Here is a 17,015-nt window from a genome sequence, read left to right on the forward strand (position 1 = left end):
TTACCGACTTTTGGCTTGATGAAAGTGGAGACTTTCGGAAATTTGAGACATGAAGAGGTACTTTTGGTGGGAACGCATTTTCGTCCCCAGAGGTCGCGCTCTTTTTGGTCAACACTAAGAATCGCGACCTCTGGGCTGGTCCAACACCGGAAGTCCGCGATTCACGGACTATCCGTCAAATCTAACAAATCTGATTAGCTGAGAATACGAAACGAATAGTCTGCGCATGTTCAGAAAACCGGGTCGGGCCAAAGGCCAAAGGTCTCGATTCTTGGTGCTGACCAAAAGGAGCGCGGCCTCTGGAGACGAGAATGGCGGGAATGACGGATGGAACCGCGCACGCGCAGAATGTTTGACCGCTGTAGAAGGAAAGGATTGTTTGTGGAAATGTAGAGAAGTGTGATGATCTACTATCAAATCCTAACTCGAGGCTAAATATATTAGAAAAGCTAAAACAACAATTTTAATAACTCAACGAAAATGAAACATAACCCGCATTCGAACAATCTGAGAAATCAAACACCTCTCTTAATTTCCTTCCGAAATATAGAAAAAAAAAACATCAACCAAAACCCTAAACATGTTTCGCTTCACGTTTGTCTAACAAAGGAAATTAATGTCACAAGAAAGACAGGTTGAATTTAGCTACAGAAGAAAATTACTTTTCCGCTATTAAATCATTTGTTGTCTAGACCGGGGAAAGATTCAAGCGAAATGAAACAAGGTAGAAACGCAAGTTTTCCAGTGACTTTTATCCCAGTTCGTATTAAAATGGTACAGAGAGTCGACTGATAATGGTTACAAAGCTTTTGTTTGTAGATAAATGATGTTTTTCTGCCACACGCGCCAGATTGCGTCGCAAAATCTTCAGCCGTGTACGCAGAAAGCTGTTGACTTGCTCATGACAAATATAAGATGATTAAGACAAAACATTCAAAAGCTAATAAGTCAACATATATTTTTGACATTATGTTGGTCAAACTTGGCCAATAACTCCAGTTAATATCCGCAGGTAAGTTTAAAATACACAATTGTTATATATTTGCTGCGGAATTTTCTTTGTGGCTATTCAAACTGGCCGCTAATTACGGAGTTGCGTCGAGATCAGCAACAAGACTCAAGCGTAGTTTAATTTACGGGCAAAGGCTTGTGTAGCGCGTAAAGTTAATTATTTTGCTTTGTGTATAACATCATGAAACAATATCGATAGCAATGAAAGTTTATTTTTGTGTGTTGTAATCGGAGAGATTGACGTAAAAGGTTTAATTACTGAAAAACGCGCACAAAATGAAAATTACGTGCGTACAAACCTTATGTTGACGCTACCATTGCAATGTCAAATTTCTTTCATACCGTTTATTAACTGTTTGTTTTTATATTCTTCTATACACAACATGGCTTTCCAGTTTCTTACAGAGCCTTGCAATTTTGATTTTTATTGAATTTTTTGCCGCTAAAAAGTCAGCCTTAGGAAATTAAACTGTGTGAAAATCTGAATTATAGACTTTAGTGACGCACTGATCCAAGATTTCGGCCCTTTGCGCAAGCAGTAATTATTTCCCATTCGAAGATGTTATCTTTTCGCGTGTTTTTTTCAATAAAGGCAATTGTATCGAGGGCCTCTGAAGTCCAAATTTACATGTGTCAGGCTTTTGTTTTCGAGCAATTAAAACGGAATGAACCTTAAGGACTTCAAATTCGCATAAATGCCACTGATCACAAAGGAATAACGCGCAAGGTTCAAGTGTAAGTTATTTTCAGTGAATTTTTACCATTTTTGCTGAGAACTCTTGTGTCTTCCGCGTGAAACTGTCTAGAGCTGGTCTTAGTGCTTAAAAGTGTGCATTAACATCGATATTTCTGGGCGGTTTTTTATCGTCGTGAAATCAATCTTTGCCTCGGATTTAAATGAACACAAAATTTACATGAGCTCCCCAGCCAATATCTTGTCGCGCTTTTGCTTTTGTCGCCTGACATAGACAATCAGTGGAAGTTCTCTTTGCCAGATTTGCGAAATTATATTAGCACCACCGCACCAAAATAGACAGTAGAGCCATTACGGCAGATAGCTCGATAATATGTTATTAAGCGGATGTTTTTCAGCGCGCGCGAGCGTACGGTCGGCACGTAAGTCTCTTGTTCTCACAAAAATTTCCACTAAGCGCGATTTCCACTAAACGCAACAAGATTTTTCGTCGATTTGTCCTTGCGAAAAAGGTGATCTTAAATTCGCTTCCCATCATGTGTGTTTTCTGTGCCGCCTATTGTGCAATTAAGTTAATTGTCTTGTTGGTAAGGATTTGTTCGAAGAATACGGTAGGCCCTTCAATCTTCGTTTCATTTGTTTTGCAGGGCACAAAATTGACAGCAACTGAGTCAATGACCATTGGAGGTAGTTATTGGTCACGCTTGACAAAGGATTAGTCGTAAACTGCTGAAGCTAGCGCTTCGACCTAGGTCGATGCCATTTTTACAAGCAGTTATTAAAGGATCGTTGTGACGCAGAGGGAGCTGAACAGAGCTGCAGCTCCTTCAACCTGTAGATCTTAGCCACAATTCCTCAGCAGGATCAAGCGCTGCTGGAAAGCGCAACGCACTCTGTAGATATGAGCTCAATGAACCATGAATTGCAGTTCCTTCGAGGCAATCATTTTCCGGAGGGCTTGGAACATTCGGAAGACCCAGCGCTGCGGAAAGAAAGGCAGATATCGCGAAAAATTCTGGTATTTGCTTCTACTGTGGCGGTGATGGGGATAGTTTGTTTGGTGATTGGAATCGCCTTGCTTCGAATGAACAGATCGGATAAGACGAACTCCACTCTGAGCCCGGACGGCGACAGTAAATTGGAATGTGAAGGAAAGTCGATCATAACACCGAAGACCAGGAATTTCACCGACAGCTGCAGTTATTCAACAGAGTTCAAGGCATCAGGTACATAAATGTTACCTCCTTGTTGGATTTCATGCGCTAAAACCTGCTAAAACATAGATGCGAAACTCTTTCGGCCCACCCATTTAAGCTGACTGAGTTTCTTCAACCGTGAACGACTACTCTACGAGCAATTGATTAGATGCTTTACAATTCAAATAAAAGATCAGTTTATATCTTCATTCTAACAGAGGCGTAAGGTAGTTTTTTGTCAATTATGTGGTCAGAGGTCAGACGGGAGATTTTGGAAACTTATCCCGAAATTAATACAACACTTATTTGTGTTAATATAATTGTTAAGATCTCTAAAGGCTTCAGAAAAAGCGTTCTATATGAAAAAAATGTGGTAGAAAAATGTTTACACGAGGTTCAGGTGGTCTTTATGAGATTGCATTTGATTGCAAGAATTATAGTAATTTCACAAGAACTATTTTTGTGAAAGGAAGTTCAATGATCAAAACTAAATCATTCTTTCAGAAATTAAATAACTTTTGTCCTTTTGAAAGGAAGTGTACATTTCCTCCGCGCCTTCCGGCCTTCTACGAAACGGCAATAAAAAATGCAGATTTTCCGTGTATCCTCGAGCTAATAGCTGGTTGTCATTAAAACGTCAGGAAAATTAAGAGTAAAAGTCAACAAATCGGTGATTAGTTTATCATTAGATATAGTCATCAACATTTCGTTTCGTTGAGTTTTCTTGATTATTAAATGTGAACTTGACTGCCCTTTGCAGCTTGAATCCAAGAACGCACTCTATTTTTTTTGTGCTCACTTGTTACCACTGGAATCGTGAACATTTTCTTCGATTCGAAATGATAAGGGACGGAAAAGCACCAGAAAATAATACTTACGCAGATAGTTTTCGCGAACGCAGGAACAATTTCCTTGCAATTTGAAAAGAGCAACGGCATTACAAACAGTCAAATAATACTCGTAAGGGAAAACCAGCCATCGAAATCCATGATACATTGTAACTTCGATTCCAAATACTCTTTTGAGTAAAACTTGTAATTTTCATTCTTCTTAGGAAAAAAGTTAGTTCGTGGTTCAAACTTGTGAGTCTCTTTTAAGATCTTGAATTGAAAAAGGTATTAAAATGCCTCATACTGTCCTAAAACGGAAGATTGTATTGACGTTCTTTGAAATTTGAAATGAAAATAGTGATTTTAAGAACAGGCTAGATTTATTTCGCAGGTGTCCTCAGCTTTTTATATTATCCACGTAACAAGTGTATAGCAGAGAATTCGTGTTTTGATAATCTCGAATTAATTCACTGAAACACCCAATCCAACGCCACTGGTCAGACACTAGCATGTTTTTTGGCCAATAGGATTCCTGCGCAAAAACCGTCAAATCCGCGTTCTTTTTATATCAAAACCTCAAAATCGCGTAAAACAGGCTTGTTATTAGTAATGAAAATTAGTAACATTCTATAGTCATTGACATATATTCTGACCAAAGTGGATAATTATAATCAGGAAAAGGTCCTTATTTTCAAAAGAAAGTTGTCTGCTATTAAGAATTCGTTTAATATCTTTTCTCCTTATGGAGTATGACTCAGCTTCTCGCAATTTTCGGAATTTGCGACTAATCCCGAGTTTTCGTGACTTAATTAAAAAAGTCAAATAAGATCATATCAAATAAAAAAATCCGCCCAACAAGTCAATGATAGAGATTGATGGAAACTCACTTTTTGTCAGGCCCGGCCTTAGTCAAAAGAGTTTGTGGACAGAAAGAAATACTTGAACTCGAGCGTTATTGAATTTCTGCTAGCATCAATGATCAATTCCCGCAGTGAAAACGTGCGAGAAACGGAGTAATCTAATTAACTCAAATATTTTAACGTTTCTGTAAGAATAGTTCAATGACACTCGCTATTATCAAAGCTCGAATCAGCGAGCGTTTAAAAGTTTAAATTTCGGTGTGATTTTTCACAAAATTTGACTTGAGATCTACAGTCACATAATTTCCTCAAAGCCGAAAATTTCGTGTTCTATTTTTAACGATATCGAACGATATTGCTTTTTGTTATGTTTGCATTTGGCTATTTTAAATATTAACTCTTAATTTAGTCTTAACACCGGTGTACACTCATGAAGAGCCACATCTTCTTAGTGTTTCGTGTTTATCTCCCTCAAAAAGTAAAGTTGATCGACTGTCTTTTCTTTCAATGTTGCATTCTTAAAAAGCATGGAGCGAAAATGAACACAGTTTTCCCTACAGATGAGAATATCAATACAATCTTGGTGCCCAGGGCATATAAAAACTTGGGTAGACGAACTGACGAAGATCTTACACAGCCGAAAAGTTTTGCTACCTGTCTCTAAAGTTTCAGCATTAAAAATAGTAGTAAGAGAACTTTTGCCCAATGTGACGGGGTATAATGGTAAAATACGGGACAGTTTAAGAGGCCCAAGTGCCGAGACCACTGTGCATAGTTTGAATTACATTCAGAAAAAACTGGAGCCCTTACGTAAAATCAAAATTTCTTTTAGATGGCGAGACTAAAGACAATTTTGGCGTGACCATTCATCGGATCAGAAAAATCACGATATGAGTAGGAGCATTATTTAGGCCCACGTTATATCACAAATAGCAAATGAAAAGTCAGTCCTGTTTCTCGTTTTACAAATTAAGAGTAAATAAATCTGTCATAAAAATAGGGGAAATTTTTCACGTTTAAAGTAAACGCGAACCGTACCGCTCAAATGAAGTTGCACACTCTCACATAAAGAACAAACTCTTAGAAAGCATTTTCTTGTTAGAGTAACTTCCAAGGGCCTTCATCAAACATAGAATTATGATGTTATAGCCTTGAACACGATTTCTTATCCTAAAACTTTATTCTGGTTCAGAAGGTAAGTAGTGACAGAATTCTTGAGTTTAAACTAACTTTCATTAAACAAGAGAAGTCTAAAATTGTTTCATACAAATTTGATGCAGAGGCAAGTCCAGTGCAACTGAGCGAAACAGCATTAAGCCATCCCGTGTGGCCGATATCACGCCCAAGCGTGCCGACATCCAAGTTATCCTCTCGACTGTGGGGCGTGAATATTGATTTCATAATCAACAAACACGATAAACGACTTGATAAGGATATCACGTACATAGAGAAGCCGACTTATTTCCCTTCAAATATCTCTACCGCAGCGTACTTGGAATATTATGGCTTTTAAAAAGCTTCTTTCTAAGAGAGGCCAAGTTCAAAATGAACAAAAATCACTGTAAAATTTCGTTTATCCAAATATAAAAAAACAAGAAGTACAAGGATAGAGGGGCATTTAAGTACCTCTTTGCATTTTCATTATGGTCACACACAGGTTTTATTTATAAATTTTAAAATCACAGTTAAAATGAAATGATGTTAGTCTTTGCTGACAGAGTGAACGAGTTGGTAGTGAACTGCATGTGGAAAGTCGTCGTTGTTTTAAGACCAGCGATATACTTGACTACACCTTCAAAGAATGTACGTGCTCCTTTTTCCACAGACCCATGTAAGCCAAGCTTTCTCGATAAAATCAGTGTACATTTTCCATAGAAAAAACTTTGTCATGTCGAATGGCATGTGCTCTTGATGGCTATCGTGAAGTCATTATCAAACCAAGAGATTGCTTTTTCTTCTAATTAACGAGTTCATTAGGGAAGCCAAGTGTTTCTCGAAGCTTCATTGCACTTGAAAAGAATTGTAGCAATCTCTAAGTGACCTTAACGTTGTAATTAATATATAGGCACGGTTCTTTTGACTTAAGTATGCTGAATCACTAGCTGCCATTTTGCGGTTTTCATAGAATGTAACAGCACTGATATCGTGTTAGACCTTTATTCAAAACATTATAATGTCACGAATGATTGTTTTATATTATTAACAATGGACTTTTTCCATAAATAGCTTACTTTAAGAGCTATGTCTCAAAGTATCTAAAGAGCTTTAAAATTTGATGCTGGAGATACATTATTCTCTAGAATCAGTTATAATACAGGCTACTGCAATTTTTTCGTATCAGAATATATTCTGGCGAAGACTAGGGACGATGATCCAGGAGACCACATGGGTAATTTTTCCAATCTAATTTTAGCGCATGCTCGCACTGCGAGACTATTATAGGTAAGACACCTGATTGGTCAATTAAGATGACGTAATGAAAGTTACAGCATGGTTTTGTTAATAAAACATGCAAAACAACTTGCAGCTGGATTTTCGGAGCGAAATTAGCAAGAAAATGGGAGAAATAAAATGTGGAAAAGATTTAAATGAAACGATTAACAACATCGAAAAATGTTTTAAATGGAAGGTTTATTCACCTGTTTCTCAAATGAAAATACACATTCTCCTTACCAAATTCTGTGGATTTCGCTTAAAGCTATAGTATAAGAATTTAGCAGTGTGCATTGCAGAGCCTAACTGTCGGTTAAATCGATAGTTTGATAGTTTGTGGTAGAGACTAATGAGTTGAAGTTAACCTAAAAAAAGTTAAAGACAGTATCCTGTAGTTTACGATTTTTATTTCTGTTCTCATGCATGATCTGTGCTTCAGCAGTGTGTGATACTGCTAGTAATCTCGCCTATCTCTATAGTGACTGATCCATCGAAACTTAAACCTGAACTTTAACTTATCACCTTTCTAAGTCCCTCGGTTCGTTAATTGGCTTATTTACTTTACTGCTGCTAATGGAAAGTTAGCTATACTGACTCACAAAGTAAACACGGAGAAGCAATTTTTAGTGTCAAAGCTTTTGTTTTCCTATATGTGGAATGATCAATATCTTTGAACATCTACTGACACAATGAGACCAGCAATGCATGACCCTGTCATACAATTTATGATATTTCTTTCACCATACACATTGAAGACCAAAATAGCTTTAACAGAAAGGGAATCAACGACAGGATAGTAACGTTACTTAGATCAGTTTGAATTTATGCGGTGGAAGTTAAACGAATCAAGATGTCTCGATATATATAGGAGTGTGAAGAGTCATTTTATGCGACGTTGAAAGGAGAACTCGAACTGACGGATTAATTAAAGTGAAAAATGAAAGGACAAGACAAAAGGTTAAATAAGCCATAGAGTAACAGATCTAGTTTAGAAAGGCGACAATTGAGCAATATTATTGAGTTAAAAAATGCTAGTGATAATGTCACGGGTGGAAGCTCAATTGAACCCTTATGTAATAGTCTTGAGATGGGGAACACCATTCTTTTCCTCCCTCGAGTTCGAACGAATCACTCCGAATATTTCACAGTCATGATTTAGCTGCTCTGATTGGTTGTTGCCAGGCTGCGACTCAGCCAATCAGAAAACCATTGCATGGTGAATGACAGTATATTAAACTTTGTTGTCATGGTACATTTTTTTTTTTTTTTTTTCAGGTCTCTTGAAATTTGTAAACAAACTGAAGGTGACGTTCTACCAGTTGCACCCGTACGAAGTGCCATACAAACCTCGAGTATCACCGGACGAAGTTAGGAAAAGCTTTAAAGCTTTTGATCCTTTACCAAGTAACATCAAGAGCATCACAGACTCTGGGCAATTGCTGTTACAAGAGCTTAACAAGCTGCGTGTTAATACAGTGCTTCTGAAGACGAGAGAGGCAAAGGCAGTGGCGGAATTGAAGCATTTCTTGGAACATAGTTTTGGCAATGTGTATGACTTTGACTACTATTCAGGTAATTATCAACTGAAGACTACAGTCATGGGCAAAAATCGTTGGAATACTGATGTAATGCAACGAATTATCTGTGTTTTACTGACTGAAGTTTAAAAAGGCGCTGCTATTCTTTTAAGAAGCGTTGCTGTTCCCATGTTCCAATATAATGTTAAAACTGCGGAGAAATTGCAGGTACCAGTTTTCAACATTGTATGAGAGGTGGGGGAAGAGGCTGGGCAGGTAAAGTTGTATTCTCATCTGGCGTGTGGGCAAATGTTCCAAGAGTGCAAATTTGTCCTAAGACCTTTGTTCATGATTGTAGATTTATTGTTGCTAAAGGCGAGCGAATCGTGTCGGTACTCCCGCTGTTTCAGCTTCGGCTGCAACTTCGACTTCAGCTATCACACTGAATCCTACTGCCACTGCTACTGTTGTTTTTGCAACAACTACTATTGAAACTGCTACAGCTACTGTTACTGCTACGGCAACTGATTCTACTGTGCTACTCTTGAGCTGGTGACAGTAGCAGTAGTGATGGTGGTAGTGGAAATAGAAGTGACGGTGAAAGTGGTGGTTGTGGTGGTAATGGCAGTAGCAGTGGTAGTTAAACTGGTGATGATGGTTGGGGGGGGGGGGTGCAACAGCACGGAGCATACACCAGTTTTAGTTCTATCATATCTTCACACATGATGCGAGGATATCATATCGTTTTTGTCAATTTGTTACCACTCGGTATACCACTGGCTTTTATATAATAAAAAAGCTTTTGTAAACTAAAACTAAAACAATAGTGATTATCGTGAACACACAACAAGGTTAGGATATAACTATCAATCAAGTTACATCGGTTTGATTAATTATTGAAAAAGCAATATTGCGTAGATCAAAACAAAATGAAATGAATTTTGCTAATTGAATACTGAGATAATGATTTGTAGAGGTCATAGATTCGTCAATGGCTTGTAACGGAGATAATTGTTTAAAAGTCGGAACGATATTCTCTATTACCATGCATCGCCACCACTACCATACCATCATGACGGCAAGGACGAGGAAAACTAGTGCTGTTACTGACACAACTAGACTGCGAAAGACGAGATATGTTCATGATGTTTTATTTGGAAACTGATCTAAGGTAGATGGAAAGAATAACCTTGTCATTTTCTCATCCTTGATGTCTTGTAGGTCAATGGATGCTTGGTCCCAACAGATTCTGTTACACGAAGAATATCGTCCGATTGCCATTTCATTTTCGAGCGTTTCTAAAGATGTTGTCTCCAGAGACCGTGGAAGATATGGAGGCCATCATTGAAGCTTTAAAAAGCTTTGGAAAAGGAATAAAGCGATACCGAGAAAATATCGAGCTTGGAGTCAAAGTTGGAATGGTTGGTTCTGTAGAAGAATGTAGGGTTGGACTTGATTGCTTGAATCAAAGATACCCAAAAATTTCAGACAGCTTACGAGAAGAAGACATTATGATGGAATCGTTTGCGAATCCATTTCTAACTGAAGCGTTTATCTTGCGATTTCAAAACACGTCGAGACTGTGGTTTAAGAAGTATAATATATCTTTAGACCAATCAATGGCGGACAGCTTGATAACCTACGTAGGTGTTCCTTTAGTTAATTTGCTGCGATACTTGGCGACGGATCACATGAAGCACTGCGTACCTAGTAATGTTTCCAGCGGTCTTTTCAATCGCCCGTTGCGTTATGTCTACTATAACGGAGTACCTAATGTGTCTGAGCCCGCGACTATGAAGTTGCCCAGCGGTGAAATGATCGATGGAAAGGCTGGGTATGAGAGAACTATGCGTTTTTTTACAACAACCAATCATACGGCTGGTAAGTGAAGGCCCGTTTGTTTTCATTTTGATTTGCTTTGCTACTTTCAGTGACGCCTAGAGAAAACGGAGTTTACTCTTCTTTTAAAATTCGTAGCAAAGTCTTGTATGCGAAGGCCATGAAATCAAATAAAGAAGCGACAAAATCGCGGGAAAAGTTGCGCAGTTGTTGACGAGCGCGGGAAAATCTCGAAGCGGTTGGCAAGAGTAGAATAGGCGTTAATTTTTGGGCAATGTATAACCTGAAATGAGTCTTTGGCTTAGAATTTCTTGATAATCAAGAATCACTAGCAAATTAAATGATTGGCTTTCTTGCACGCTGACTATGAGGAAACCTAACAAGCTTAACCCTTTTCCGCCCAAGATCACATATACTGGCGTTGAGTGGTCGTGCTCTTTGTACCAATTGTGAAGTCATCAATTTAAATGTCACTAGATAGTCTTGATAAGCAGACAGCAGAGCTAGGACAGACCTATCCGCGCAACAGAAGGTTTTGGATATCGACGACATTCTAACGTAGCAAATTCAAAAACAGCGTTAGCAGTTTTGGTGCGAAAATGGTGGTAGAATGGCCCATTATACCAAATTTTGGCTTGTGCGCAAGCACCAAATTAAAATATTGTACATTTTTGTAACTTATCCTAGGGAAATCTATCTCTTTGTTAAAAAAGATAGCTTTCTGAGCAAAAGTAAGGCCCATTTAGCGTCATGGCAGCCAAAAAAACTGGGGATTAAAACAGCATTTTTTGGTGAAAATTTGGGTGTTAAAGAGTTAAAACACGGATTAAAAGTAATACATAGCCCAAATTTTTTCAAGTTCGGAGTTGTTTTAAAATTCTCCCTCAATATAATCTTTATGATACTTGATCCAATTGTTTTTTTTATTATAATCACAACAGCAGTGTCTACCATAGTAATCTATTATTTTGAGGTTTAGCAGTTATCTTTTAAGGTATTATATTTTCGATGGTGATAGTTTTTCCTGTCAAGACTAACAGTTGGTCGGCCGGTGAATTCTAAAACTCGATTTTAATCTGATAGCGAACCAAATATTGGTATTTTTCTGACATCTTTTTTATTTTTTACGGTCATAGAATCTGTTCATCAGCTTGGTTGGTCATTGTTGAAGTGGCTCTATCCTCAAGCTTTGACTATAGCTAAGTCAATCACTGGACTTGACAACGAAACGAAAGCTGTGGAATCGTTCCGAAAGCTTATCCACTCACCATCTATGTACTTCAACGAAGAGCCCTTCCCTCGAAACGAATCTGACGAAAGAGCGCATAGGTGGTGCAGCAATGAAAAAGGTAAGATATTGGCGCCAACAGCAACATGGTATGGGGCCATTAATGCAGCATTTTATACCTCTTATAAAATAGTGCTTTTCTTTGCTTTCTCAAATTGTTTGGCAAAGAGTGAGCTCTCAACAGTTCCATATACAGAAGTTTTCTAACGATAGAAGTGAAACCAGGCAAAGTCATTTATTGATAGGCTCTCTCTGTGAAAGCCTTATAGAACCATTTGTTTGGCCAGAAAACACATTTTCTGAAAATTCTCCTTTAAAGTTTGCGTGACCACTTTCAAAACACCTTTGTGTTTTTGATTTAGAAAGAGATCCCCTAGGGAGCGAAGAATTTAACTGTTTCTTAAATGACATATAAAATTCTATTTTAAACTCCATCCTGATTAGCCTAGTTAACCAGAGCGAACATTTAGAGAAAACACTGAAAACAAGTTGAAGCCGTGGTTAGAATTTTTAAATTTTAATTTAAATTATCGTTATATGAATTTGAAGCTTGGCAAAGGACATGGGTATCTTCTCGCTTTTATTTGCATGGCGTTCATATCACACTATATGCAGTTGATAATTATTAGTCGCCGTTTACTGTCTTACCAATGCAACTATTCTCTAAAATTTTAGCTGCAAGAGAATTCTGTCCCGTTCGCTATGCCGCCATGCAGCGCTGGTTCGAATTTTCTCGCAGCACTCTCAGTCAACTGGAGCCCAAACTCTTACGAATGTTTCACTGGCCTCTGGGACCCTTAAAGACCACCCCGGTTTGCCCTGTTGCTATAGCAATTGACTTTATGCCGACCACTTCAGCTCAGACTTACACCTCGAGTTTTCGCAGCTGCAAACAGCCGGCCATGTACCGAATTCCTTTCTTCTTGGACCGAATGGGCCCGAAGTATTCCGAGTGGACAACGAGCGCTCACGAAGCCAGGCCGGGCCATCATTTGCAGTCTCAGGGGCACGTGGAGAATTTCTTGTGAGTCAAATATTAATTGCAGATATTCAAACTTAGCGATAGAACATTTTTTTGATTACCTTTTAGAGACTCGCCTGGCTAGGTTTTTTCCACCGCATCTTTTTCCTATTTCAGCTCGGCCTATAGTCTTCAACTCAAACGGTACCTGCAGCCTAGAATTGAGGCAATCCCTTCCCGTTTACTCGAACTGGCGGGAATGTTTTTGTCACGTTCCTATGTGAAGTGTGGCTAAGCACACTTCGAGCCTTATGAGCAGCTAGGCCTACAAAAACGGCTTTTCTTTTAAGTTTTTCGTGTACTTTCTTTTAAAACACAGTTTCTATTCAACAAATAGATTCCATGTTGCCGTGCGAGGCTAGTCTGTTCAGTAATAGATCACAGGTGACGTCAAAAAGTCGTAAGAACCAAAAAGTGGCACACGAGCCGCTGGGCGAGTGTGTCACTGACTTGTGTGAGTCTTATACCAATTAAACCGCTTGAATCGTTCAGGACTTGCACAGGTGGCCATACAGGCCACTGAATATTTGGATCTCGTGCATATATCATGCTTTTTTGGAAGGAATTAACTTTGATGTCACGTAACGTTTGCCACGTTTTGCCCTTCTAGGGACTGGTGCGGTCCAATAGTAAGTGCGTTGGTCAAAAGCAGATACATTGCTTTCTCTGAGGGGTGGGCACTGTACGCAGAGAATCCCCTCGTTGCCGCAGAAACGGGTAAGACATAATTCAAGTGTACCTGTCCGGTAAATGGAAGCACGAAATTTCACCTTGCTTGCCTTTACAAAGCAAGTTATTCACAAACTCACTTATTTTCATGTTTAATACACTTTGATTATATTTTATCGCTTTTAGCTCGTTTTTTTTTTTAAGTGATTTTTAAATTAGCTTGATGTAAATACCTTTTTTTAACGCTTTTATAATGTTGCACATTACTTAAGTTAAATCGTGGAGCACCTGGAAACTAGCGAAGAGCTAAGTGTGTACTTTTCCACGTTAAATAAAGTATGTATGTATGTATGTATGTATGTATGTATGTATGTATGTATGTATGTATGTATGTATGTATGTATGTATGTATGTATGTATGTATGTATGACAAACAATAGACTGCAAGGCTGATACAACGTGAAAAACGTTTCGAGACACCAACATGACAAGAACCGATAAAGTAGGATCGCAACACTGGACAGCTGTTTCGCCCTTCTTGGGGCTCGTCAGCACTGTGTAGCGAAGATATGTAACGCCATCCCAACAGCCAACGCACATAAATTGCAAAATGACCCGTGCACTATATCAAGTTCCGTACTTTGAACTCACTTGCGCCCCGAAACACGCGTTGCCACATCACGTGTTTCGGGGCGCAAGGAGACAAAGTGTAAAGATTGGTGTCTCGAAAAGCAAAAGAATAAATGTGGCTGGACAAGGACAGCCTAAACATTTAAACATTCAACCGCATGACCAGTACCATGCTTAAAAAACGCAACGTATCGGATCTGAAAAGACCTACGGTCCGAAAATACGGGTCATTTTGCAATTTATGTGCGTTGGCTGTTGGGCTGGCGTTACATATCTTCGCTACACAGTGCTGACGAGCCCCAAGAAGGGCGAAACAGCTGTCCACTGTTGCGATCCTACTTTATCGGTTCTTGCCATGTTGGTGTCCCGAAACGTTTTTCACGTAGTATCAGCCTTGCAGTCTATTGCTTGTCTTCATACATTTTTTTGGCTGATCAGATCTCTTGTAGATCCTACGCTGGTAGCGTTTATCGTATGAGGTCCCTTGTCGTTTCTGGTTTCTCACTTATAACCCTTCAAGACTAATGTATGATAAGCAAGAAGGCATATTTTCCTTCCTCTATAAGCCTTAGTCAGTTTTAGCAGAGTGAAATTAAATCATTATCATCAATCTTTTACACCCCCTGGGGGGCATAATACGTCAACAAGTACCCCTGGTGTCACATTTTTACTGTGCAAGTCAAAAAATGGTAACACTTTGATTTGATTCTGACAGGTCATTTATGAACTGACCAGTTGCAATAAAGTTCACGACACGCAAGCAAACTTGAAAACCACAAACCAACTTAATTACCATTGCCATTTACGATTTAGCTTCTCACATCTAATAGGCCATTTCCGGGTTACCTTGTGCCTCTGTTTCAAAACGAGTCTTGGTGCAAAACCTTTCATATGAAAATGAGTTTGATTTGCACGAAAATGAACTTGTAGGCAGAACACATTTTATATGAATGGTTCACGGTTCTCTGAGTTTCACATTAATTTTTTCTGACTTATCTCTTTCTTTCTAAGATGTTTACGTCCACAGTCCACTCAGATTTTATGGAATGCTCAAATGGCAGATATGGCGTGCACTTCGTCTTATTGTGGATACAGGTCTTCACTTCAAGGGCATGACACGTGACCAAGCCATTCAGCTCTTCGACGACTACGCGTGGGACGACAGTGATGTGGCGCGAAAAGAAGTGACACGCTACCAGAGCGGTCCTGGCCAGGCGACCGCGTACATGATAGGTCAGCAGACTTTTATAGACATCCGGCAAAACGCAGAAAGGAGACTGGGACCAATGTTTGACATACGGGACTTTCACTTCTACCTGTTGTCACAGGGGCCTGGGCCCCTTGGTTACGTGTCCAATCGGATTGATTACTACGTGCAGTGTACGCTAAATGGAACTGCCACTGGCTGTGAACAATTTTTCACCGCAGAGAACGATAGAAAACTTTTCTTTAGCGGAAAGAGATACGATTCTGAATTTGAATGGGATGATTTAAAGAAGTTTTACTTTGCGCCTGATATACATGAATTTTAACAACGAAAATGACGTGTGTTTTATATATAAAAAAGAACTTCAAAAACTAAATACACTACAGCGGAAATTTTTGTAATGTTATGGAAAACTGAAGGAGGTTTTATACTTTATTTCAAGAGTGGAATCTGCATATGGAACACAAGGCTAACAACAAGGTTACTTTTAGTGTAATCTGTGTTATCTCAATGGCTGCGATATTAGCACGCTGCTCAAATGTTATCCGGTATTGGAGATTGGACACTGTTAACCTAAGCTGCTCGAATTCCAATCCGGTAAATAAAAGATATACCACTATCGTGTTTAAAGAAGATGTTCGAGTTTTTTCTTATAGATTTGATAAGTGAAGTTATTATGACGAAAGTGTACGAATATGGCAGGCTGCACGGAAAAAGCTTTTAGAAAGTTTTTGAAGCAATGGCAAAGATAATGCTAATGTAAATGATGACCTATATATATAGTGTTTATTTGCATAAGAAGATATACATGTTGTCTATTATAGAAATTATTCACCAGCAGCATCAGATATATTCTCTATTTCTAATTGGATTGAGTAATTATTATTGGAGATTTCTCGGATTCCGGAACCAGTTATAACACATACTGAATAGTTCCAATTGAAGCTCCCCAACCCCCCACCCCTTAGCCTGATTCTCAGACTGTCCAGGTCGTTCGCGGCCTCGCACTCTCTCTGCGTGGCTACGAACGACCTGGACCGTCTGAGAATCAGGCTACCCACCCCAACCCCGTACCGAAAATCAGCTCACTCTAATCTGCAGTCTGTCTACACTCGGTTCTCCTTTTCCTTAATAAAAAGAATATCTCTTTAACACACACCTGCCATCTTGAAATGGCGCTCGTTCATTCCTAGACAATTTTCAATTTTTTTTCCCCGCGTTGACGTTTGGTCAGTACCAACAACCTCGAAAGGCCCTGGGAACGAGGTTGCAGTATTTATTTAAGCCTCCAGGGATTGAACGAGCTCGATCACAAGAGGTTTGGGAGGTGAGTTAGGATAACATCAAAGTTTTTTGCCCGCTCTGTGTTCGTCCTCGCTCCCTCACACGCTCGCTGGCTTGACTACGGTGAGAAGGAAACAAAGTTAAATTCAGAAATATTAGGTATGAAGTTTTTATGATAATTAAAACCGGTGAAAATGCTGCCGCATCTACTTCACCGTTGGGCGCGTACGACGCACACCCGAAAGCATAATACTGTCCTAGACATGCCAAACGATATATACATCCGCAAAACAGTAAAATTGCGAAATGCTGTACCCCTGATTTGCATAATCTGACTCCCCCCACTACAACCCGTAACTCACGAGTTAAAAATTTTGGCGAAAGAAATCTGACCAGGGGCCTGTTTCTTGAAAGTCCCGGAAACTTTTCGGGCCCGAAAAGCCATTTTTAGTTAATCGGTATTTAAAGGCAGAGAGGTGTATACGCCTGAAACTTGCTGTACGGAATGGAACCTTTGTTTATATTAAGAATATGTT

The 17,015-nt window shown here is 39.1% G+C and overlaps 1 protein-coding gene across 2 annotated transcripts; it reads left to right on the forward strand.

The window, feature by feature from the left end:
- The first annotated feature begins 1,666 nt into the window (after nt 1-1,666).
- Nucleotides 1,667-15,828, forward strand: LOC110069123 (uncharacterized). 2 transcript variants are annotated; one of them, XM_020776585.2, is made up of 8 exons: nt 1,667-1,746; nt 2,353-2,931; nt 8,300-8,596; nt 9,763-10,422; nt 11,517-11,729; nt 12,344-12,692; nt 13,300-13,406; nt 15,000-15,828. In XM_020776585.2, exons 2-8 carry the CDS (start codon nt 2,607-2,609, stop codon nt 15,518-15,520), a joined length of 2,472 nt encoding a protein of 823 aa, XP_020632244.2. In that variant the 5' UTR covers nt 1,667-1,746; nt 2,353-2,606; the 3' UTR covers nt 15,521-15,828. The 2 variants fall into 2 exon arrangements, with proteins under 2 accessions (XP_020632244.2, XP_020632243.2); XM_020776584.2 differs by lacking the exon at nt 1,667-1,746 and adding an exon at nt 1,776-2,217.
- Nucleotides 15,829-17,015: the final 1,187 nt, after the last annotated feature.

This window comes from Orbicella faveolata, unplaced genomic scaffold (assembly GCF_042242905.1).
Source record: "Orbicella faveolata isolate gen_17 unplaced genomic scaffold, um_ofav_v1 contig_15, whole genome shotgun sequence".
Taxonomy (NCBI): Eukaryota; Metazoa; Cnidaria; class Anthozoa; order Scleractinia; family Merulinidae; genus Orbicella; species Orbicella faveolata.